The sequence below is a fragment of the Culex quinquefasciatus genome, chromosome 2, assembly GCF_015732765.1.
Source record: "Culex quinquefasciatus strain JHB chromosome 2, VPISU_Cqui_1.0_pri_paternal, whole genome shotgun sequence".
NCBI classification, from domain to species: Eukaryota; Metazoa; Arthropoda; class Insecta; order Diptera; family Culicidae; genus Culex; species Culex quinquefasciatus.
The window spans coordinates 74,711,853-74,736,422 of record NC_051862.1 but is presented as its reverse complement, the minus strand read 5'-3'; the positions used below and the strand labels follow the sequence as shown (position 1 = coordinate 74,736,422).

Genomic DNA, 24,570 nt, shown 5'->3' with positions numbered 1-24,570 from the left:
TTCAGAGTGTGGCCACGCTCTTTGTCAACTTGATTTTGTTTTTTTTTTTTTTTTTTGCTTCAACCTAACCAGACAGATCGCCATGGTCAAAGAGCGCCTGGTCGTAGGACTCGGCCTTGACCAGTCGGCCGCCAAAGTAGCGACCGTGGAGTGCTTCGCGGGCTTTATCTGACTCAGTGGTCTGGGAGAACTCGACAAAGATCTTGACGATTACGTCCGTGTTGTCGTCCTCGGCGTAGTCGCCCTCGGATTGACGCTCTTTGTAGATAATGACCCGCTCCACAAGTCCGTATTTGCCACACTCTTCCTGAATCTCGTCCTGCAGCGTTTCGTCGACGTCCTCGGGGCCGACCATGTTGCGCAGGATGACGACCTTGCTTTCGCGCGGGCGCATCAACCGCTGCATGACCAGGTGGCGCGCGCTTTGGCCCTTGATGGACATGGTTTCCTGCTGTTGCAGCGTTTGCGGTTCGCCCTCCTCGAGCAGTTTCTTCTGCAGCTCTTCTTGCTGCTTTTCCTGGGCCTTTTTGAACACTTCCTCGGCGGTCGCGTTCGGGTTGGCCGCGGCCTGAGCGGCTGCCTGGGCTGCTGCAGCAGCGGCCGCGGCGACGACCGCCGGATTTGCTCCACTCAGCAGTGGCTGAATTGGCTTGGCGGCACTGATAAGTGCAGGGTTTACCAGAAGCGAGGGTGCCAACCCGGCTACATTGGGAACCGGCGGTACGAGCAAACCAGGCTGCGACATCAGCGCCGTTTGACCTGCGGCGGCCGCCACCAGCTGGGCTTGCGTTACCAGATTGACGTTCGAGGCCGTCGAAATGTTTTGCGCCATCGGAAGTGTTCCGAGGCCAACCTTCAGGGTTGGAGTGGCTGCCGAAAGCCCAAGCACGGCGTTGGTTGCAACGGCGTCCATAGCTTGGATCTTAGCTGTGGCAGCTGCTGCAGCAACTGCGGCCGCCGTCGGCATGGCAGAATTTGCGGCCGGACCCATCAACGCATTCGGCGGAGTAATCGAACGACCAACTCTGTTGAAAGAAAAAATCCATAAGCAATGGCTCACACAAACCTTCGAACCACCAAACTCACCTCAACAGCTGCCCACCCAGATCGAACAGATTCATGCTGGCGATGGCTTCGATCGCCGACTGGTTCGTCTGGTACTCGATAAAGGCGTACCCCTTGTGCGAGTGCGCCGAACTGCCCTGCGACATCTTACAAGTTGCGATCGCCCCAAACGCCTCAAACACACTCTTGATGTCCTCCTCGGTCAGATCCGGATGAATCGACGCGATGTAGATGCGGTTGTAGTTCTTCGCCTCCTCCTGGATCTCGTCAATGACCTGCTGCGCCTGGGGCATGTTGCTCGGACGCCCGACCTTAATGTTACGTCCACCCAACATCGCACCGTTCATCTGCTCCAACGCCAGCTGGGCACCCTCCGGGATCTCGTACTCGACAAAGGCAAACCCCTTGTGCTTCTGCGTGATCGGATCCCACGACATGTTGATCGACTTGATCGGACCGAACGGCAGAAACGCCGCCCGGATGGTGTCCTCCTTCAGCTCGAACGAAATACTGCCGACGTAGACTCTGTGGAAAAACGCAAATCAATTATTCAAAGATCAACAGCGAAGTCGATCAACGCTGCCTTCCCGCAAACGCAATCAGATCTTATCAGCTACGAGTAACGGTCATCCGAAAGCGGAGTTCATCCTGCTTCGGGACTCAACAGTTCCGTCCCATTCTCAATATTATTTTTCACATCATGTTCACACCAAAACAAGAGATTTCAACTAAACAAGAGTCAACGCACCTGCACATCAACGCAAGAGCCTGCTGCCGCTGGACCTGGGTGCGCTGGCTGGCCAGCTGCTGCTGCTGGTGGGCCAACGTTTGCTTCATCAGCACCATCTTGATGCTCTGCTCCATGGCGTACTTCTTGGCGCGCGTCACCAGCTCGTGCTGCTCGGTGGTGAGGCGAGGCAGGGCTCCACCCAGGATGCCGAGCAGGGCGGAACGGGTTCCGGGACCGAATGCGACGTCACCGGACTGGCGCAGGTCGTACACCGGCTGCATGATGTACGGTTGGACCTTGGAATCTACGGAGAGAGGGGGAGGCGCGTTAGAAAAATTTTGGCAGAGACACGTGTGCGTTGGTTTAATAAGTAATATTATTTTTAATTATTTTCCGTTAGAAAACGGGAATGTTCGCCGAGTGTTCCGTTGTAGACAACCTCGAAGAATGGTATCCTGCGAAAAAAAAAAAACATCCCAAGAAAATTCCAATTGATTTCAATACCAACATCGTAAAACCGACATGATAACGGAATTCATTTTGTTAAAAATTGGGGTGATTAGAAAAAGATGAATTTATTTTACATTTCTAAGTGTCCACGTGGTTTATGGATTGAGCTAAAACTATGATTGAGATAATCGATTTTCATCAAATTTATTTCTTTTTTTTTTCAATATATATATACGAAAGTTATTTGCAACACCATTTTATATACAGCAATTCCCCACGAAAACAGCATGGAAAAAAACAAAAGTGCTCGGATCGGGCTCAACATTTTTCTGGGGGTTCTCTGGCCGAAATAATTAGACCCGTATTTTTTTGTTTGGCCATTAGGGTGACCTATGCCGTGTTAGGGTGGTCTGAAAAATTGCCATTTTCGTCGATTTTCGCAAAAACCACTTTTTTCGAAAAATCATAACTCCTCGCCATTTCAACCGATTTCAACTGTCTTACACGCAAATGAAAGGTGATAAATTGGCCTTTCAATGAAAAATAGTAAAAAGTTTGGAAAATCTAGCCTAACATATGAAAAGTTCGTATGAAACTTTAAAATGCCGTTTTGACGGTGTCTGGACCAAAGAGCAACAAAACAACAACAACAGCAACAAAACAACAACAAAATTTTCGTAATTAAAATACGCATCTTTTGGTACCCAGACATGTATAGGTCATCGCTTTTTTGCCGATTTCGTCATTTTCCGGTTTTTGCGCGTGGCGCGTCGAAAAACACGAATTTTATTTTCAGAAAATCATATCTCGGAATCCTGTTAATGAACTCCTCCCATTTTTTAGTATGTTATGTAAAAATGTCCGGGGAATCCGATAAAAATATTTCCAGACATAGGCTCTTTGGTCCAGACACCGTCAAAACGGCATTTTAAAGTTTCATACGCACTTTGCATATTTTAGGCTAGTTTTCCAAACTTTTTACTATTTTTCATTGAAAGGCCAATTTATCACCTTTCATTTGCGTGTAAGACAGTTGAAATCGGTTGAAATGGCGAGGAGTTATGATTTTTCGAAAAAAGTGGTTTTTGCGAAAATCGACGAAAATGGCAATTTTTCAGACCACCCTAACACGGCATAGGTCACCCTAATGGCCAAACAAAAAAATACGGGTCTAATTATTTTGTGCCAGGGAACCCCCAGAAAAATGTTGAGCCCGATCCGAGCACTTTTGTTTTTTCCATGCTGTTTTCGTGGGGAATTGCTGTATACCTACATAATTGTTTTTACTTTTACCAAACGTTATTTCCGGCCTGCCGTGTTTCAGAAAAATGTGATTTGGCCCGCATGTCCAAAGTTTGGGCACACTTGGTATAGATCGTTGCTACATTTGGTCCATCCATAAACCAAGTTGACACTTTAGAGGGGGTAGTTTTGGAACATATTTGGTAGACCACATGGACCAATAGTTTCCGAGATAAAAAAATAGAAATATTTGTTTGGCAGGATAATTTTTTTTTCTAATGTTGCAATTTTGACATTGAATATCAAACCAATAGCTTCCGAGAATATCGTCAGTAAAAAATTACAGGCTAACTATATAAAAGTTAGAAAAACTAATTTTGATCGATTCGAATTCTTTGTGAAACTGTATCTCAGAAGCGAATTGAAACGAAGAAACGAGAAAATTTTAGGAAATTTTACAACCTTTCAAAAATATCCAGGGGTACTTTTCATTCAAGAATTATTTTAAAAATGCAATCATCGAAAGAAATCGAAAATGTATCCCTGAAAGCAAAGGTCCTGATTATCAGTTCAAAGATAAGAAATCTCTCACTCATTGCCGAGCAATTCTTGGCCGACTGGAGCCCGCAACCATTCGCGAGACACAAATACTTTGTAAATTTCAGTAACAACATTTCAAAAGGGCGAAACACAAAATCCTGCCGTTTCGGGAAAATCAACATTCAAAATTTTGCATTTTCGATCAATTCCTATTTCCACGAAAAGCATGAAAACCATCAATTTTGTCAAAACGTAATAAAAAATAGCAATAATTTCATCATAGAGAGCAATTTGAAATTAATTAAGGTGTTTTTGCTATTAAAATTGAGAAAAAGAAGAGCGTGCCTACATTTTCGCCCCACCGTATTCGTCACCCACCCAACCAAAACAACGGTATCGCCCGTCAGGTTACGCCAAAAAGCAGATGTAAACAACCGATTCGCCCTTTTGTGTGTGTTTTTTTTTTGTTGTATATTTCGGGTTTTTAAGGAAAAAAAAGTGGTTAAACTATTTTATGTTTCTAAATATACGTCAGAACTCAATTTGGTTTGTTTTGATTGATGTTGTTGATTAGCCCTTTTGTTTTTTGCTTGTAAAACTACGTATTTTCGGAATTTTGAGATGTTGGAGGGTGTTTTAGAATCAGTTTTGTTCGCTTTACATGATTCTGACGAAAACCCAGGTTGTTTACATCTGATGGTTTCGCCCTTTTGAAAAGTTGTTACTGATTTCTTTGCATACTCCGTCGCTCGACCCGAGTCACACACGAATACGTTCACAGAAGAGAGAATCTAACAAAATACTATCTCGGCGCTCTTTTGGCCTGCACTATTGTATATGGCAGAGTTGAAACTGTAAAACATTTTTGATAACATTGATTTTAAGCAGTTTAATAAATGAGCAAAACAAAAACTATCGATTTAGCGGAGGGCGACATAACGCAATCGGTCTCTCTGAACTATTCGCTTTACTACCCGAATGGAGTGAGAGTAGAGAAAAGAGAGATTTCGCGTTAGTGTTGAGGTCGCGAGTGGAGGAGTCTTTTAGGAGCAATCAGGACCCTTGCCTAAAAGTAGCTATAACTTAAACATGGTGTCGATCCAAATCCCAAAATAAAATTCCCTGACTTTTCCCTGACCTCTCCAGACCACCATTTTTTTTTATTTTCTATTTTTTACTAACATATTGATTGGAGCGTTTTTATGGTTTCATGCATTTTCCTTTTTGAGTATTGGAAATTTAAGATATTGAAAAACTTCAATGACTTTTTTATTTTATTTTTTTAAAGATGGATTCTGCAAAAATTTAAAAAAGTTTTTTTTATTTTTTCAATCATTTTTTTTTATTGAACATCCAAAATGAGCAACCACAAAAATGTCCTATTTTTTTTATCTTGTGATGTCATTTTAAATGTTGCCCTTTACCAAAAAATCTAGAGATTTTTTTATAGGTCCTATAAACATATCCAGAGTTTTTTTTTTTTTTGAAAAGGTCCTAAAGCTATTGTCTTTCATATGTTTATAGGACCTAATAAAAAAAGTCGAGATATGAAACACTCATTAGCTTATAGGACCTTTAAAAAAAAACTCTGGAAATAATTAACAATTAAAATTGTTGCAAATTTCAAATTGCGATTAGTTAATTTCACTTCATTTCCTAATAAAAATTTAAAGCTAAAAGTTTTCAAAAAATTGAATTAATGTAAGCTAAGAAGTCATGTTTAATTTAAAAATTGATGCCTTTTGCCGAATTTTTAAACGAATTAGGTCGATGCCATTTTTGATTGTGTTTTTATAAAAAATAAACTCAAAGTTTTGGTCTCCACTTGAAAAAATATGTAATTTTGCCGAACCTTAAGATTTTAAAAAAATTAAAAAACTAAGAAAAATATACAATTAAATGTGAATTTTTCAAGTACATGTTTACGGTTTTACAAAAATCTAGGTCTTTTTCAACAATGTTTGTATTTAAAGTTAACGGTTTTCTGGATATTTGAAGAAAACATCTTCTTAAATATTTTTTTTTTAATATTTTTGCTATGAAATTTAAAAAAAATGTCTACCTTGACCAGATCCTAAAATACAACCTGCTCGAGCTTTTCAAAAAGTCATAATTTATCAAACTTAGATATTTGGGTGTATTGGAATAGATTTCAAATTTAAGCTCAATCTGACCACGGGAACTCCTCCTTGTAAATCCTTGAATGTTGTTTGGGAAAAATATGTAAAATGTAGTTGTACAATCCCTATGAAATCTCGGATGCTGGATCTTAATTAAAATTGAAACTACTTTTCCGAAGAGACCATATTTTATAAATTCTTGAACTCTCAAATTTCTTTGTTCAGGGTTGTTACAGAGAAATCGAAAAAAAAAATCCGCGCCATCCCGAAACCCTATCAACGCAAAATCCGCGTCATTTCAAGATAAATTATTATGCGGCAAACATTCAAGAGTATCATACTAAATTCAATTTTGTAACTCAGAACACAGAATCTTGAAATGCTGAAAATGTATTTTTGCTAGGATTAGGTAAACTCGAGGGAAAAGCCAAAACAAACATTTTGGCAAAAAAAAAAAATAAAAAAATCAACATTTAGAAGTTTAGATCTAAAAATCTAAATAAAGAAAAATAATAAAAATTAAAAATTATAATAAATCCTCGATCTTGAGAATTTAAGATACAGTTCATACTTGATAATCTTACCAAAGCGTCACTTAGAAAAATCGAAGAAAATTTTCCTATATCTTCTTCTCAAAATGTCTCTAACCGAAAAAAATAACTCCAAAAATACTTCAAATTTTATCAGGTTTTCTGTAATCTGAGATGGTAACAAAAATCAAGAATTTAAGAATTTATGAATTTATGAATTTATGAATTTAAGAATTTAAGAATTTAAGAATTTAAGAATTTAAGAATTTAAGAATTTAAGAATTTAAGAATTTAGGAATTTAAGAATTTAAGAATTTAAGAATTTAAGAATTTAAGAATTTAAGAAATCTTAAAACATTCGGTTTCGTCAACGGATCCACAGGCGTGTATTGTTCTTTTTGCGACAAGACTCCGTCTCCCGGGTCTCCGAAGTGTGAATGTATGGCACGGGGAGAGGGCACCGACTAGCTATTTTACACTGAGAATTTTTTGCGTCCGCCTCCGGATTCGAACCGGCGACGTCTGGATTGTGAGTCCAGTGCGCGGTCCGATTGATCCGCACAGGCAGACATTTTTTCTTCGAGAATGTTTAAATTTAAAAAAAAATATTTCTTCTGGTTGAATCCTATCTAAAATTCAAAGGCCAGCTTCTGTTACGTCCAATCAAGCTCATATTTTGGATACAAGCACCTAATGTCTGAGAAAAGTTTAAAACATGATTAAGATTCACAAGATTAAAATTGAATGTATCCAGTATAAAAGAACACTAAATAAGGGTAAAAAAATACTCAAAACTTAAAAGAAATTAAAAATTCAGAGTCAGTATTCGCAATTCGCAATTTTCAGTGTAAGAACGGGCCTTGACCGATCTTATGCACTAGGTTCCCGACGAACACGCACTGCCCTTACACCTACATCTCACCCTTGCTCTGAGTCAGTACGAGCAACACGCTAGAACACGCTTTGAGTGTTCGTGCCAGGCATGCACACCTTCTTTTCCGGTTACGCATTTTAACTCGGCCGGGGGTGGTACATTACGTAGGGTTTGATGTAAGTATAAGCGCCTAACCATTTAAAGTGTGCCTATCAACTTTCTTTAAAGCAAAAACTTTTTTATTTTTGGTTTGAATTCAAAAACTAGTTGTTATTTTACTGTGTATTGTTTTCTCCTGAAATCTTCCCTATTGTTGAGTCGTGTTTATCTGTTGCTATTTCTTTTGTCGCGGTGTTTTGTTACAATATTTGGGTCCTAAGCATTTTATAAAAGTTTTTCAAAAGTACAATAGTCATATTTGTGTTAATTCTTTAATCATTCCAAAAATTGAGTAAGTGCTCGAACCTCACTTGCTTATGAAAAAGGTGAAGTTTCGAAACAATGGACAGTGAAGGAAATATACTATGTAAAGAATCAATAGTAAAAGAAAGATAGTAATTTATGAAGAAGATAAAGAAATTAACAATAGTTAATAAATAGAGGTAACAAACAAGCTTAGCTTGTATTGAGGACAATTTACAGTGAAAATGAGAAATTATTCAAATACATAAATAAAGAAAAGGCACATGATAAACAAAATTGACATCGCTGCCAATTTAAGGGAAAGCAGACAGTTTGTTACAGCAGCATCAATTGGTAAAATAGAGTGGAAAAGCGTTGAGAAATAAGAGAATCAAATGAGTAAAATCGAAATCAAATGGAGGATAGTAAACAGAAGCCACGTTAGAGAATCAGTGAAACAAAATTAACAGAATATAGATGATAGATAAAAACGGAAAGAAGAGAAACCCCGTTGTGTGATGTTTCAGGTACATCCACAGCAGTTGACTCAACATACTGCGAATCAAAACAATACCGTCTACAATCACAAATTACTTCCCTTTCCCACATTGACGCGCCCCTTTCTTCTAGCCGTCTCTACTCTGACCCTCGCTGGTCAAAGGTTTACGAGTCGTTTCCACAGGCCACCAGCTAGGTTACACCTTGTCATCATGATGACTAAACCAAGCCAACGTGGAGGTAAGAAAATAGGACACTTGCAAGGAACCAGGGCCATGCTGTTTTGTCCAAACAGCACTACGGATGTAGTTGGGCTCCTTCCGGGATGTTCCTCGCCTAGGTGTGTCAACCGACGAGTATCATCAGTATCATGCACCCTTGGCCTGCATTAAAAATTCAGAGTCAGTATGTTTAAAAATAAGTTGAGTGTAGTAAAACATTTATTTAAGAAAACCTCAACAACACATTTGAAAAAAAAATCTCTTCATAATTTTCATCTTCATCTTTCGACGTTTCTTATTGAGAAAATAAAAACAACAAAGAAAATTCAATTAAAATAAATCGAAGTTTTTGCACTTAACAAAAAAACAAAAAACAGAAAATTATCCTGATTGTTAATAATATTTTTCTTTTAAAGTTGAAAGTAATTTTATTTCTCCCAATATTTTTTTTTATCAAAATTGCTTACGCGCGAGATCCGCACCAACTTCGCGCCGTCCGTAACAACCCTGTTTATTCCATAAATTTTTGTTTTATTTCTTTAATTCTTGAATTTATTTTTTAATTTTTAATTCCATTTCACCATCACTATTTTGCTTACATTTTAGATTACACAAAATTAGATTATTTGGATCATTTCTATATCATTGTTCAGTTTAATTTTGAGAAAAATATAAATTTAGATAACGAATACAAACGTGAAATTTCGGTAATTCGGTAATTTCGGAATACACCCTTCCGGCAGCAGCTGAAGATTCATGCAGTCCCACGTCGCATGTTCGGGTGTAGACCTACGGAAGACCTTGCCGCGAGGATAGGTGAGTAAGACTATACGAGCCACCTACGGCATAATTCCTCGGGCTCCCCAGGTCAACCATAAGCTACCCCAGGTTCTCCGTGCAGGACACATTGGGGGTAGAAAGCGGATAGAATAAGCAAAAGATCAAGGCAGGCCACGAGGCATACTTTTAAAGTGGTTTGTATCTGCAAAGGACTTTGTATTAACAAAAGTATCAAACACAAAGAGGCGATACTAATTAGTACTTCCCTGCGACCTTGGAGGTCTCTCGGTTGGACATAGAGCCGTGGACACCAAGCTTGGTAGCAATCCTCGTCAGTCGGTGTGGTATTGATCACAGCTGGTGTTTTTTGCCCCTCCATCGTCTGTTGTATCCTGCGGTTGCGTAGCAAGTCAGATGCTCGCTCATTCAGTTTGAAACGAAAAGAACAAAAGAGAACACAAGAAAGAATTAGATTCTGATAGTGAGTTTCAAATCAGCTGTAAAATGTAATATCATATTAAACTATTATTAAATTTACTTTCACTATCACTTTCACTATTTCTTCGGGTCGTCTAATTTTCGTCGTGTTCCCGTACTTAAAAAATTCCGCATAACTAATCACTGCTGGTTATTAGTGTCATGTCGAACATGTTACAAGCTAACACAACAGTGACACAGAAACAGAACTTCACAAGCACGGGAATTTGCACACGACCTCCCAGTGAAATAATACCGAGCTTTAACTATTTTCGTACTACTATTACCTAAAATGTCCAAAGCAGCTCAGTAAAACTCACTGGGAGCGTTCCACAATTTAGCCCCATCCGGGGGGAGCTTATCCCTTTGTACCCTCGTGTTTGTTTCCTTTCAACAGTAGTCTAGGTAGTCCAATAATGTTCAGCACAAGTTTGAATCGAAAGCAATTGCTTCAACAGCTGAACGGATCAAACTATTGCTTCCCTTGCTGGAATAACTATTCTCCTGTTACTAAGGAAACAAAAGGATAAAACATCATGATTTGATGTTCTAACACAGGGGTGCTCAAAGTTTTTGGAGACCGGGCCAAATTTGAAACTCAAATGAGCTTGCGGGCCAAATAGTTATTAAAAAATTTAAATTACTTTATTTTAATTTACATGATTTAATTTCTGTTATTTAAAAAAAAATCAATGTAAAATTATAATATTTCGTTAATGGTGACATCACATGTTGAACAATTTATCTAAAGGTGTAATTTTATCTATAAGTTAAGTGAGGCTAATGAAAATCGTTAAGAGCCAGAATTTCACCATTTCAATGAAAAAAAGTTTTAAGCTTCCGTATAGTTTAACTGCAATCATTATTTTCAACAAAAAAACCCAAAGTTAAAGAACGAGGGGATAGTCCTCACGAAAAGAAACGTGAGGAAAGTGCTATATTGCGAGAGTATAGTCCTCTCGCGTGTTCATTCGTTCATTGGAACAGTTTATCCTATGAGTGGCTTATATGGACAAACGACCGCCACTTAGTCACCGAACCATGGTGGCCCATACGGCAAAGGCACGGTTCAATAAGCCGAAGGTCTTGGGTTTGAGTCTCGGTACCGGTACTTTATTTTTTTGATAGATGAACTTTTTTGGAGAATGAACCATGAGTAAAGTACTCTCGGTAATTTCGAGATTTATCCTCTCCGTCCGCACACAGTACCATATTACTACCGAATCGTGCTCTTTATCCTCTCGTATGCCGATGCCCAGTTCTGGGTGTAAGGTTCGACAAAAAAAAATTATTTCATCGAAAATTCACTAACATTCAAATTATTTTTAAAAAACCCAAACATGCTCAAATGATTTTAAATGCAAAGGAATACATATTTCGACGGTAACATTTCAAAAGGCATCATGTACATTTTGACACTTTCTGGGTTATTGTATATTCTGAAAGTACTTCTAATAAGCTACCTCTCCACCAAAAATGAGCAAAAGTTACTGCAGTAAAGTCTGTTTAATCATGATTTTAAATAAAGTAACATAAACAAAATCTCTGCCATCAGCAGTCCCTGTTTATATAGCCCTGTCAACCTGTCAAACAAAAGGCTACATAAACCTCGTGACGAAAAAAAAGCAACATGAAAAAAGCGCCATGTACATTCGGCGAAGAAAAACGAATCATAACAAAGCGCCCCCCTCAGTGACAGCAGGGTGATATCGACGTTGGTGTTTTCAAAAGAAGTTATGTTTGTTTTTCTCAAATAAAATTACGGAAATAATGTTTTATTGAATATGGATGATCAAGTATCAACAAAAGCAACGTTTTCCATCGTTTGTTATTATGAGAACATCTTATTTTGCTTTTATATAAAAATGGTAATTGAAAATGGATGCTCAACATTCAAATGTGTTTTTCTCAAAACGCATGGTTTGTACATGATGCTTTTTGAAATGTTGGCATCGATTTACTTAATTTCAGCTAATTGCACTTAAATTTAATTTATTTTTTGAAATTTTGAATTTTTCTGAAAATATATTTTTGCTCCTGGATTTTGGAGCCAATTATTTTAATAATGGGGGAGAGTTGGGTTGATCGACAAAAGCTTTGTAAAATATTTGCAGCCAACTTGATACTCCGGTTTCCACATTTTTCATTATGACTTGCAAATTAATGAAGAAAACTAATATTTTTACAACTATTACAGAATAGGTTGAATCAAACTTGAACTTTTTTTTTTTAATTTCCAAAAATGTTTGATGAAAGTTTTGACGATATTTGCTAGTTTCACGCACATTGAAACGTGTGAAATTGTTTAAATTATAAATTGTTTGAACAAATTATTTGTATCCAAAAGTGGGGATCAAAATATTGATGAATCATAAGTTTTTTTTAATAACATAAATTAAAAAAAGATTAGCATATAAAAGTTTGAAATAATCCTTAATTTTGAAAAAGTATAAAATCACTTTACAAGTGGTCAACGGGCCATTTTACATGATCATTTAAAATGGGTCCGCGGGCCACAAAATATCACGTCGCGGGCCACGTTTGGCCCGCGTGCCGTACTTTGGTCACCCCTGTTCTAACAGGTACGTTCAACTAGCCAGCTGCGAGACCCATCAGCCCGGCCGGGAACCAGTCCATATCTGTCGAGTATAGCATACGGTGTGGTTCACAAAATATCAAATACAATGAACACAACACTAATGCCATACATATGGACTAGCGGGATGGAAGCACGTGGACACCTCCCCCCAACGAATACAAACGTGAAATTTTGGAAAAAAATTCTTACCTTATATTTTTTCAGAATTATAGAATAAGAATTTAAAAAATTAAGAAATCAACAATTCCAAAATATCAGAATTTCAGATTTTTTTAAAATTTAGAATCTTTGAGCTTTAGAATTTCAGATTTTTTTTTTTTAACTTTCAAAAGTTCGAATTTTTTAACTTTAGAATGTTTAAATCATTTAATCTTTCTGGCAAAATGTATGATTTTCTCTGTGATCCCTATATGCAGAACAAACGACCAATTTTAGAAAAAATCTCTGAGGATGGTGCGGCAACTGCCTCGTATTGTCCCACCCTGTGTGCACCAGTAATTTGTAATTTTCAACAAAGCAAATCCAAATTATTTGATTTTTAAACCTTAACATATTGCAAACAAGCAACGCGCGAAGAAATGCCTTTTTCTTCGTGACCCTTTTCTTAAGCATTTTTTATATAGAGTTTTGCGTTCCTTCCGGACTTACCAATATAAAAAATTAAATATTATTAATGTTGCAAAGTTTGGCCTGGAAGACATTCAAATAAATCGTCAAGGGCGAATTTTCAAAAAGAAATGAAATTTTGTAGATCATCAAAATTCCCTGACCCAGCTTAAAATTCCCTGACTTTCCCTGACTTTTCCAGGTCAAATAAAATTCCCTGACAATTCCAGGTTTTCCCTGACTTTTCCAGAAATCGACACCATGTTAAAAACGGAAAATTTTCACCAACAAAAAATGACAAATACTTTTCGATTGCAAATTTAATTTTGCTACAAAAAATGATTTTTAATATTTGTTTGTCCAGGTTTTCGACATTTCCCAAAATAAACGCAATATTTCCAAAAATTCATATCTCCTAAACCAGATTTAGCACCATTCCGCACTATGGCTTAGATGTTTTTTTTTTTCTTTTTTCCCCTAAAAAACATAAAAATTTTAGAAAAATAAAAAAAAAATATTTTGGGGATTTAACATTAAGCGATAAAAAGTGAAATAAAATAACGGATTTTTTCAATGTACCTATTTTTTTTTCTTTCAAAAAGTCCTAATCATAAACTACAACTATGCCAACTAACCAAATTGATCAGAAAATCAATTCGCAGGGTGTAGAATTTTGTAAATTTACATACCCATTGAAAATCTAACGCGCGCTGCTAAAATTCCCAAGCAGCCCCAACCTGTTCGGCTTTCTCCATGGTTTCTGACACGCACACTATGATGCAGTGTTTATATTATTTTTACGCAGACTTAGACAGATCGAGTGCTATCTCTGGATATCTCTTTCATTTATGAAAGCTTTAGGAAAGAGCCTTAAAAGCGCGCGAGCAGGGAGAGAGCAAAATACGGAGTTTTCTCTCTCCTCTCTGAATTTACTCTCTCCCAGCTCACGTCTCGCGCGCTTCAACGGCACCTATTCAGAAGCTTTCATGCACACCCTGAACTATCACATTTCGAGCCAAACATTTCATTAGGGCACAAAACCAAAACGTAAACATTCGGGATTATTCCACTATTCCATTCATTAGTACACTCCCTACATGCCCTCCAAGAATCAGATTGATAACAAACAATTTCCTATTGAAAAAATCAAAAACTCAAAAGGGCCCATAACAATGTTCACTCCGAACCAGAAAAAAAGTTCAATTGTGCCCTTTTCTTTTTCATTAGTTTTTCGTAGTTGAGGAACTTTCTATGTTATAAAGTGAACTTTTCATACATTCTTAACACTAATTCACTTCAAAACAACGTTTGGTTGACGTTTCACCAAAGATTTCTGCAGAAACACAATATTTAATAATGCAGTTCAGTACACATTTGAAGAATTTTTATGTTTCACATGCCTTATTCTCACCATTCGATCACAAAACTTCACCAATTAATATAATGTTCGCTGAATTCCTCATTATTTATAACTGAACAAAAGGTCCCATAAACATCATTCAACACAACAATCGGATGACAGCGCTTAGTGCCCTTTCAATTCTCTTTGAAATTGCATCTAGAAAGGGCCCATTATGAACAACAGTTGGATATTTAAAAGGGAAGAGATTTTAAATAATGAGTTTTATTTCAACATAAATTGCATTCAAGCAGAGTTGAGGATAATGATGTGTTTTATCGTATCATAAGTAAGAATACCATCAGTCAATTAACTAGGAATTGAAACAAGTTGTGCACTTTTTGCAAGCGATTTTCTCGAATCGCTTCACCAATTAATATAATGTTCGCTGAATTCCTCATTTATTTATAACTCGAACAAAAGGTCCCATTAAACATCATTCAACACAACAATCGGATGACAGCGCTTATGACCCTCTTAATTGCCTCTTTGCAATCTATTGAAGCATACACAAAACCTTTAAACGAGGGGCAAACAAAACGAGTCAACTTTTTTGAAAAAAACATAATTAAAGAAGCATTCAAGCAGAGTTCGAGGATAATGATGTGTTTTATCGTATCATAAGTAAGAATACCATCAGTCAAGCTTCTTTTTTAACTAGGAATTGAAACAAGTTGTGCACTTTTTGCAAGCGATTTTCTCGAATCGCGGTTTTGGTTTTGTGCCCTAATGAAATGTTTGGCTCGATTTATACCGTCCATAGTATACAAATGGGTGGGCTTTCAATGTATTTCTTGGATGAAACGAGCACGAACTAATTGTTGAAGTTCTCCAGTATTGATCGTTCAAATTTGTTTTGAAAAAAATGGGGATTATGAGGCTTAATTTTTATTTATTTATTGGATTTTTTTTTATTTTAGATTATATTTCACGAAGGCTATAATTTGTTGTAGTCTCAAAATTCAAATTTTAAAAGAGTGTATTTTGTGTGACAATTTTAAGGAAAAGTCTTGATCTTTAAATTTAGAGAGATATTTACTGTAATGTTGTTTTCGTACCATGAGATCCATAATTTTAATGTTATGCCAAACTAATATTTTAGCAAAGAAAGGTCGAATTAAAAATATCCAAATTATGAAAAATTAGATTTTTTTTACCAACATGGTAGTAAATGGTAATTGGCACAATGCATAAATTTAAAACAAATTTTCGTAGAAAAAAAAACTCAAAAACGATGCACTTTACTTCAAATTTTTAAAATTTCTTAATGCATGCAAATTATAAATTTGTCATTCAAACATTTTTTGATTGGTCAAAACCAATTCGCCCGTAATTCACTGCACCTTGTGGTATGGTTGTTAATTTTTTGCTTCAAATCAATTTGTTATTATTTTTTCTCTCAAATATTTTGTTTGGGACAAATGTCCGCCATTACGGGGTTTGCTGACCCCCTGAGAGCGCTCGTGGTACCCCCAGGGCACATGTACCCTAGGTTGAGGATAGGGGCACAGACAAACAGACGTAAATCTCTTTTTAATTCCATCAATCAGGAATATAACGGCTGATTTAATTTTAAACTTAGTTCTCGGATTATCCACCAGAATAGGATGGCGCTGCAATCAAGGCACACTTTCAAATGACGTTTAAGCTAGCGCGCCAAAAGTTTTGTTTTTTTTTTCTGCTGCTACTTGAGTGTGAGGATGGACCAGTTTGGAGAAGATTGGTCGGTGGAATTTTTGGATCCGGACCCGCCTCCGGGTGTGGATTCCGCTGAATGGTCTGTTGAGCATTTAGATAATCCTCAATCCTTCCCGGCCGAACCGTTAGAAGAGACGCCGGATTGGTTTGAAAGTTTTATCACAAAACACGAGCTACAGGATGAAGATATGCCGGATGCGAACTGCGGAAGTCTACTGCTAGACCGACACGAGCCACTGGACGAAGAAATGCCGGAAGCTACGAGTAACGATTCCGGTGTTCTGAACATCGGAAGATTCTTAGGCAATTCCAACAACGAGACGCCGTCCCATTCAGCTGATTTTGTTATTTCATCCGTCGGCGTTGGTAAATTTCAACTAGATCTTGAACAAGGTTGTCTCTGTACATAAATGATTTTTCACGTTCAACGCCGAATCGCCGATGTTGGCCTCCAGGAAAGCTGGATGGCAGAAACTGGCCACTCATACGATTATTTGGTTGCTATCTCATACGATTATTTGGTTGCTTGCAAGTGGACTAAATTGCTTGCCGAGAAGGTAGCTTAACCTCACGCCAAGAAATTTATTATTTAAACTCATGGCCAATTTGTGGGCATTGTTCACAAACAGCGCAGTAATACCCAAACCACCCTCAAACTGGTGCATCTTTCCATCAACCTCTGCAGCCTACACGAATGTTTCCTCGGCAAGATTTACCTAGTGCATGGCCGCAATCGGACGCGGACGTGGACCGTCTGCGTGAGTTAAGAATTTGAACATCTTGCATTCTTCTCACATGTTGGTAAACAAATGTAAATGTTAGTAAACAAATCTCCCTCCTCTCACTACAACAAGAGTGACCGCGTTCACTCACACACTAACCAATTCTCATATACAGTGATGCTTAATGCTAGTATTGGCCACCAGATCGAGCTACTAGCTAACCTTTTTCCATTATTTTTGTGATTGATGGATTTTCGTTAAATTTGTTCAATGATTTACGTCTGTTTGTCTGTGATAGGGGGATGAGTCTATAGGGTACGTATGCCGATGTCCAGTTCTGGGTGCAGTATTGTTAGAAGTCGTTGTGTAAAAAAAACTACATTTGAAACGACCTGCAGAATATTTTTTCAAGCTTTTGTCAAAGTTATGTTCACTGGTCATCTGAAACCCGACTCCATAAAATAAACCATGAAAATGGACAATTGATTGAGAAATAAAGCCAAAAAAGTTGGACAGGCTTGTTCTATAGTGATAACTCGAACTCAATCATACTGTTTCGGCCCTGACATTCCCTAGGGGTTAATCACTTCGAGTATACTGCATACGCGTATCATACGCACAAAATATTCTCATTGTCTGCATACCGTATTGACGATATAGACCCCATATTCGTCGTATGTGAGGTCATATCTACCCAAATATCAGCGTGAATACCATACGCGCATGATACTCGCGCAGTATTCCTTGGCTGCATACCGTATCGACTCCAATATTGGCTTCATATTGGTGCAGTTAATGGCCCTTTGGGCATTCCAGTAATATCTCGCGAAAGGGAGAAGAGAAGATTCTCTTTCGACTATTCTCTGTGAGTTCTCAATGAAAAACTCTCGATGAAAACGTTGTCCGGATCTATCATGCGACCTGTCGATGGATAGGTGATCAAAAGACCTTTCCAACGAGTTCAGTTGATTGCAGATCTAAGCAAAGCGCATAAGTGCCCTGAATTATGAAGATCTGACTACCCAATCTGATGGTATGAACAATGAATCAAGTTGATAGAACACTGAAAGATCCGCCCTTGTATTTTGGATAGCATTACCCTCTAAATGTGAGGAAGGCAACAACCACCTAAGGGTGGATTAAGTAACGTTTTTTTTTGTTAATATTGATAATTGGGTCTTAAAGTTAAGCTTAAATTTGAGATATAAAATAAAGCTTATTTTTTCTGAGTACAATGACTCAGAACTTCGCGGCCCTTCTTGACAGAAAAGTCCTCTTTGAAAGCTCGTTCCAAGGGAACCATAGTTGATCCATCTAAACATTGTTGTCTTGTCAAATTGTTTGATTACAATGAAAAATGTGATCAGAAATGGGTTTTAATCGTGTTTTTTAGAGTAGTGCATTCCAGAACTTCTGAAAACGTACTACACAAATTTAAGAGGCCAGCCCTACTGCGTTGTGTTTACCGCAGAGAGAATTCTGTGAACGGATCACATTTCACAGAATCTATAGGGGAAGAAGCTTCAGTTTGTAATGCGAATGAGCGACAGAATTCAACAATTTTCGATTTCCGAAGGTAAAAAGAAAAAAATAAAATAGTATCATGGAACCTTTAGAAATTACATTCAAATAATTGTTCAAAATCCCCAAAAATAAGAAAAAAATATAGGAAAAATCAACGAGCGGTCCACTCGAACAGCCGCCTCGCGCTTCTTTTCTTCTTCTTGTTCGCTGTGTGGGAAGAGAATACAAATGGCAGAGAGAAGAAGAGAGAAACAGAGAGAGAGAGAGAAAAAAAAACAGATACGCGAGAGAAATTTAATTTTAGTAGAAAATGCAAAGCTAACCTCTTTTCGGCACGCGAGTGTTCAAGTTTGTTTTTGATCGGGCGAGCGAAGGAGAGAGCAATGCATGGGGCACTCTCCTCTCGCTCTCTCAGTACCCACACACGGCCACGCGCGTTTCTGAGCGTGTGTGTTTGCAGAGGGGGTTTTCAGTAGAGGTTAATGTCGCTCGCGCTCGCAAGCGCGGTGGGAGGGTTTTGTCAATTGTGTGCGTGTCTCGCGCGAGTTTTGTTCGCGGCTCACGGGGGCAGAATTTGTTTGGTTTCGAGAGAGAAAGATATAAAAAAGAACGAAAACAAAAACGGAAAAATATGCGAGAGAAATAGAGATCCTGAAAATAAATAAAAAAATAAATAGAAAAATAATATGGATTAATCGAGAATTGGTGTTTTTTCCGGGTTGGATTGTTTTTTTTTCGATTTGGTTTTTGGCAATGAGCAATGGAACAAGATGAGCGAGGAGTTCTAGCTAGCTGATCGGCATGGGACCAGCGCGAGCGATTGAGCAAGGTAGGATATCACGACAACCGGACACTTTCCCGATGGGATGGACGGACACACGCAGATCGGTTGATTTACACATGTGACAAATGACACCAGGGTAATGATGATAGAGGGGATGTTGGGAATTGTCGATCGAAGTGATGTGGAAAGAAAATAAAAAAAGAATACTCAAAGAGAGAATAGAGAAACAGAGAGAAAGATACAGAAAGAGAGAGAGAGAAATAGAGAGTGAGAGTAAAAATCGGCGACTAATCCGGGGTCCTCTCTCTCGATTCAAATCCATTGTGTTAGTTTAGGGAGGGTGAGAATAGCTCTACTCGTATGTTTTGGGGATGGAACTTGTTTCTTCTTCTCTTTTTTCTTCTCGCAACCCTTTTATATCTTGAGGTCTCTTCTTGACGCCCACGAACACGCAGAAACGGGGAAACAGAGGAGACAATCACACACTTAGAGATGGCTGAAAGTATGGAAAAACACAAAAGAAAGAAAAAACAGAGACATCTGATGAAAAATATTCTTTTGTGCGTGTGCGTGTTTTTTTTTTTTAAATGAAATGGTGATTTTTCCGGCCTTTGAGTTGTCGTTATTTCAAACATCGCGAGTTAGTTTTCGTTCCCCACGATTGAGATTGAGAAAGAAAAAGAAAAGAAAAAAGAAAATTATTCGCCGACGTCGAATCCTTTCCGAATCGTTTCGAGTTTGGTTCAACGGCTGCGGTGCGTTTCGTCGGATGCAGTGGGCGTGGCCAACGATGGCGCCAGTTTCTTAATCTCCCGGAAGGCTCAGGTTCTGTCGACGAGTCTTGAGCTTGAGCGATTTTTTTTTCGTGTGAGTTATGACGATCGTGGTGATGATTTTTTGGTTTTGTTTGAGCAAAAAGAGAGCCTCTTGAGAAAAATAAATACAATAAAAAAGAAGAGGGAGAAACGTAATTACAGTGGTTTTTGGTTTGGTAAATTTGCACAAAAGAAGAAATTCGTTCAAAACATTTGAGGGATACCGAACCGAACCGGATTTTTTTCCACTCCAAGAGATGTCCCACCAAGAAAAGTTTTGCAAAGGTATTCGTGTGCGCGTCGATCAGCGGCTCAGAGTGGTTGGCTTGGCTTGAGAGAAGGGGGTGGTCGGGGCTTGGTGTGAGTGAGGGTTAAAACGAGTGCCAAACGCGATTCTGAGACCCTGACCTCGGACATACCTTTATATTTAAAATCTGAAAGTACAAACATAAGAGAGAAAGAAAAGAAGAAAAAATGCAGATCATCTGTCGTTGGGCGGGAAGCGGTTGAAAATTTGTAATAGAATAATGAGTGCCATATTTAGAACATGGGTGATACTCTGCATGTAGAAACTACTGAACCTATCAGTATTATTTACAAATTTTATGTTATGAACTTGTGATTTGTGAAACAAATTGTGAACGAAATTTTTGAGCACAGATTTTAGAAATACTGCTCGAGTTAACTGCGCCGATTTGTTCTCAAGGCTTTCTGGAATGCGGAAAACATACTGGTTACATGTCCAGCCCACTTCAGCATGTCGTGCTGGATGACATTCACGATTTCAGCATGTTTGTTTTCTTAGTACAACTCAAATTTCATGCGCTTGCTCCACCGGTCACTTACGAGATAGCCTTCAACGTCTACGCATCATATCTATAACGAGCCACATGGAGTATCAATGTCTTGTAGAGACCATAGAAGGCCCGATTTGCAGCACCAATCCGTCGTCGCTCTGCCAGCAACTTGGTCTTGACAGTTGCGATCGTCAATCCGATCTTCACAGCTCCTCTGAACAGCACTTGGTGATCGCTCTGATTCAGTCTATAGGCTAGTATGCAGATCGGAAGGAAAGGGGTCAAGAAACAGCTTTAATAACAACAGAACAAAGGAGAGGGAGCAATTTCTTGGGACTTTTCTTCGCCCTCTCTGACTTGCTTGCGCTGCAGCTGCTGCCCATTTGATTTTTTTTTTCTTGATCGATTCCTTCCGAAGTGCGTATACCGCTTATCCAAGGTAACGAAAGCATGTCACATCCACTATTCACACGTTTGACGAAAATCAGTCTTTAAACTTTAGCGGGAAAACCGTGTTCTAGCATAACTTTACTAAGTTCATTTCTTTGGACTGAATCAGGCGCCGTCTTGAAGTCGATAAACAAATGGTGTGTTTGCAGGTTGTCCTCTCGGAACTTACAAGTACATTGCCTCCTCTTGTAGATCGGGGTGATATGGGAGGTTAACCAACCGTTCTTGAGCTCCTTAACAGCCTTAGCTATTCCTCCAACGTAGCCGGGTCGACAGCTATTCCACCATCCTCAACGTTTATCCTGGCTTCGACGATTCCCTCGAGTGTCTCACCATTCAACTGCTGTGTCGTTCATTTCACATAGCCCTGTGCTAACGCTTCCGCCTCGTAAGCGATAGATCGGAGTTGAAATCCCGGATCGGACCAACACAACTAGTGATCTTTTTCCTTCTGGATTTCGATTGGGAAGGTAGTGTGTCGGTCATTCGGTAATTTCGTAATACACGTAAAAGGGAAGGTAGTGTGTCATCACAATACATATCATGCCATACCAATCAGCATAGCGCACCAGGTACGCGTGCTGTAGCAAACAGACGCCTGTTCGGTTCTTCAAGAAACGTGTGCAGTTCGTGGTTCATGCGTCGTCGCCACACTCCGTCAGACACCTGCACTCTACCGTAGAGCGTTCATAGCACCTTCCGCGCGAAGACTCCAGGCTACGTTCATCCTCCTGCCGCATCGTCCAGGTCTCGTGGCCATATAGGACTACCGGTTTAATCAGTGTTTTGTACATCGTCAGCTTCGTGCGGTGTTGCACTCGATCAGATATGAGGGTCTTCCGTAATCCGAAGTACGCACGATTCCCAGCAAAAATACGAGTCCGGATCTCTTCGCTGGTGTCGTTGTCAGCGGTTACCAGCGATCCTAAGTACACGAACTCGCTCACCTTCTCCAACTCATCACCATCCACAGTTAGAGGGGTTAGGCTTGGGGCCGACATCCTTCGAACCCCTTCCTCTCATGTACTTCGTCTTCGTCGTAATCATGTCAAGTCCTACACGTCTTGCGTCTCCAGGTTTCTCACCACAATGGCGATGTCATCGGCAAAAGCAAGCAGCTGGTAGGACTTGCTCACAATCGTGCCACTCGTGTCAATGCTCGCTCTTCGAATAATGCCCTCAAGGACGATGTTGAACAGCACACAGGATAGGCCAACCCCTTGCCGCAGCTCTCGGAGTGATCCAAAGGGTTCCCCTAGTTGCCTCGAAACACGGACGAGACACATCACACCATCCAAGGTAGCCTTGATCAGCCGAGTCAGTTTATCCGGAAATCCGTTCTCGTGCATAATCTGCCATAGCTGCTCGCGATCGACTGTATCATAGGTCGCCTTGAAATCGATGAAGATGTGATTTGTGGGCAAGTTGTACTCGCGACATTTCTCGAGGATTTGTCGGAGACCATTGAAGCCCGCTTAGTAGGGTCTCACGAACCTCTTGGCATGGTGTGACAGCTGGAGATCACACATTGAAGCGCGCTCGCCAGTTTCTCTCCTCCATATTTGAAGAGCTCACCGAGTAACCGATCGTTGCCGACAGTTCTGTTGTTTTTCAGATTCCTGATCTCCCTCTTCACCGTCCAAGTCAAACTTGAGTTCAAACGTAGGCCGTTGTCACTCGTGCTAGGATAAGCTCTAATTGCCAATATATTAGACTAGAATTTAATATTACTGAATGGCTCAGCAGTATCTAACAAGCAGAGGATTTTGAAAGCTGTTCGAAATTGCACTCGAGTTTATAACAATTACAAATATTTAACTCTGTGTTTAATTCAGAATTGTGGTACTTTTTGTTGAATTTTCCCAATTTTCAAATGCAATCTCAATGCATTATACTCTCGTAATTGGTCAAGCCACAGAAAAGAAAGATAAAAATAATTGTTCTGTGCAGCAGAAAATTAGGATTATTTTTTAGAACTATAAGTTTGAATCTTGAAAGATCAAAGAAAATAAGAGAAAACAAAATTGCATTTAATCTTGATAAAATTATGCTCTTTGAAGATGAGCTTTATCATGAAAGATCGACCTTCGACCAAGTAAATACAACGTATTTTTCTCAGGTGTAAATTTAGTGAAACAAAAATCAACACTCTAAATAGAAATTATAAACGTTCGACCGTTGTGCAGAATCACAAACTCTACAGTAATCTACAAAAATCGCAATAATATCCTTAATTTGAAGTCAAATCAACTCCAAACATTCCGTCACTTACCGCGGTCTCTGTCCCGTGTTTCCCGGTCACGGCTGCGATCCCGGTCGCGGCTACGGTCCCGATCGCGCCGATCGCGACGATCCCTGCTGCGGTCCCGACCACGGTCCTTGTCGCGCTTGGACGACGAGCTCGACGACTTGGACGGCGATGGCTCTTCCGAACCTTCCTTGCGGTAGTCGTCCCGGCTGGGCGACGCATCGTTACCACTGTTCGAGTAGTCGTTGTTGCCTCCCTATGAAAAAAAAGAAAGTCAAATCAGTATAAGTCCAGAATCAAAACAGCCCAACTCGAGAGAATGCCGGCACATCACTAGAAACGTAAACAAACCACCCAAAGCCGACGACCACCCCTCCAAAAAAAACATCAACAGAGAGAAAGTGGGCGAGAGCGCAACGACGCGAGAGAGCCCATCAGCTCTCGCAACGGACAGCAAAAATCCGCGCCGCCATGATGGATTTTTGGCTGGTGCTCCGCGAGGACCCGTTTTGGAAAACGCATTTTACCCGCCGAAAAACACTTCCCCGGGCAAATCTTCACTTTACTCACCATCACTACGGCTCCGTTCATAATCTACGGCAGAAATGGACCACTTTTGTGCACTTTTGCAAACGTTTCCGAGCACTTTGACGCTAGGCTGAAGAAAGTTGAGCCGCCACCTTGAGCAAAATTTTCACCTTTGGAAAAAGTGACAGCTGCGTTGACGAAGAGAGGACGCGCTGTCATCATCGTCATCAACAGCACGGGAGCTGGGTTGTCAAAATGATTGTCGGAGTTGTGCACGCTTATTGCAAAATGTTGTATATATGATTAAATAAATTGAATATTAAATATTATCGCGGGCGCTAGCGCGGGCGTCAATAATTAGAGTTCACGCGCGGTGATACGACCGCAAGATAATGATCGCATGACAGCCGCATGACAACCGCAGAACAAATTTTTGGCTGTTGTCAAAGTTTGCCTTGAGTTTTCAGCTGA

The 24,570-nt window shown here is 39.4% G+C and overlaps 1 protein-coding gene across 3 annotated transcripts; it reads right to left on the bottom strand.

Moving 5' to 3' along the window:
- Positions 1 to 9: 9 nt before the first annotated feature.
- Positions 10 to 24,300, bottom strand: LOC6047680 (poly(U)-binding-splicing factor half pint). Of its 3 annotated transcripts, XM_038250709.1 has the most exons (6): positions 24,142 to 24,300; positions 23,596 to 23,827; positions 20,496 to 20,510; positions 1,814 to 2,099; positions 1,087 to 1,590; positions 10 to 1,025 (listed from the first exon to the last, which is right to left on the bottom strand). In XM_038250709.1, the coding sequence occupies exons 1-6, from the start codon at positions 24,160 to 24,162 to the stop codon at positions 65 to 67; spliced, it is 2,019 nt and encodes a 672-aa protein (XP_038106637.1). In that variant the 5' UTR covers positions 24,163 to 24,300; the 3' UTR covers positions 10 to 64. The 3 variants fall into 3 exon arrangements, with proteins under 3 accessions (XP_038106637.1, XP_001864710.2, XP_038106638.1); XM_001864675.2 differs by lacking the exon at positions 20,496 to 20,510; XM_038250710.1 differs by lacking the exons at positions 20,496 to 20,510; positions 23,596 to 23,827; positions 24,142 to 24,300 and adding an exon at positions 18,801 to 19,577.
- Positions 24,301 to 24,570: the final 270 nt, after the last annotated feature.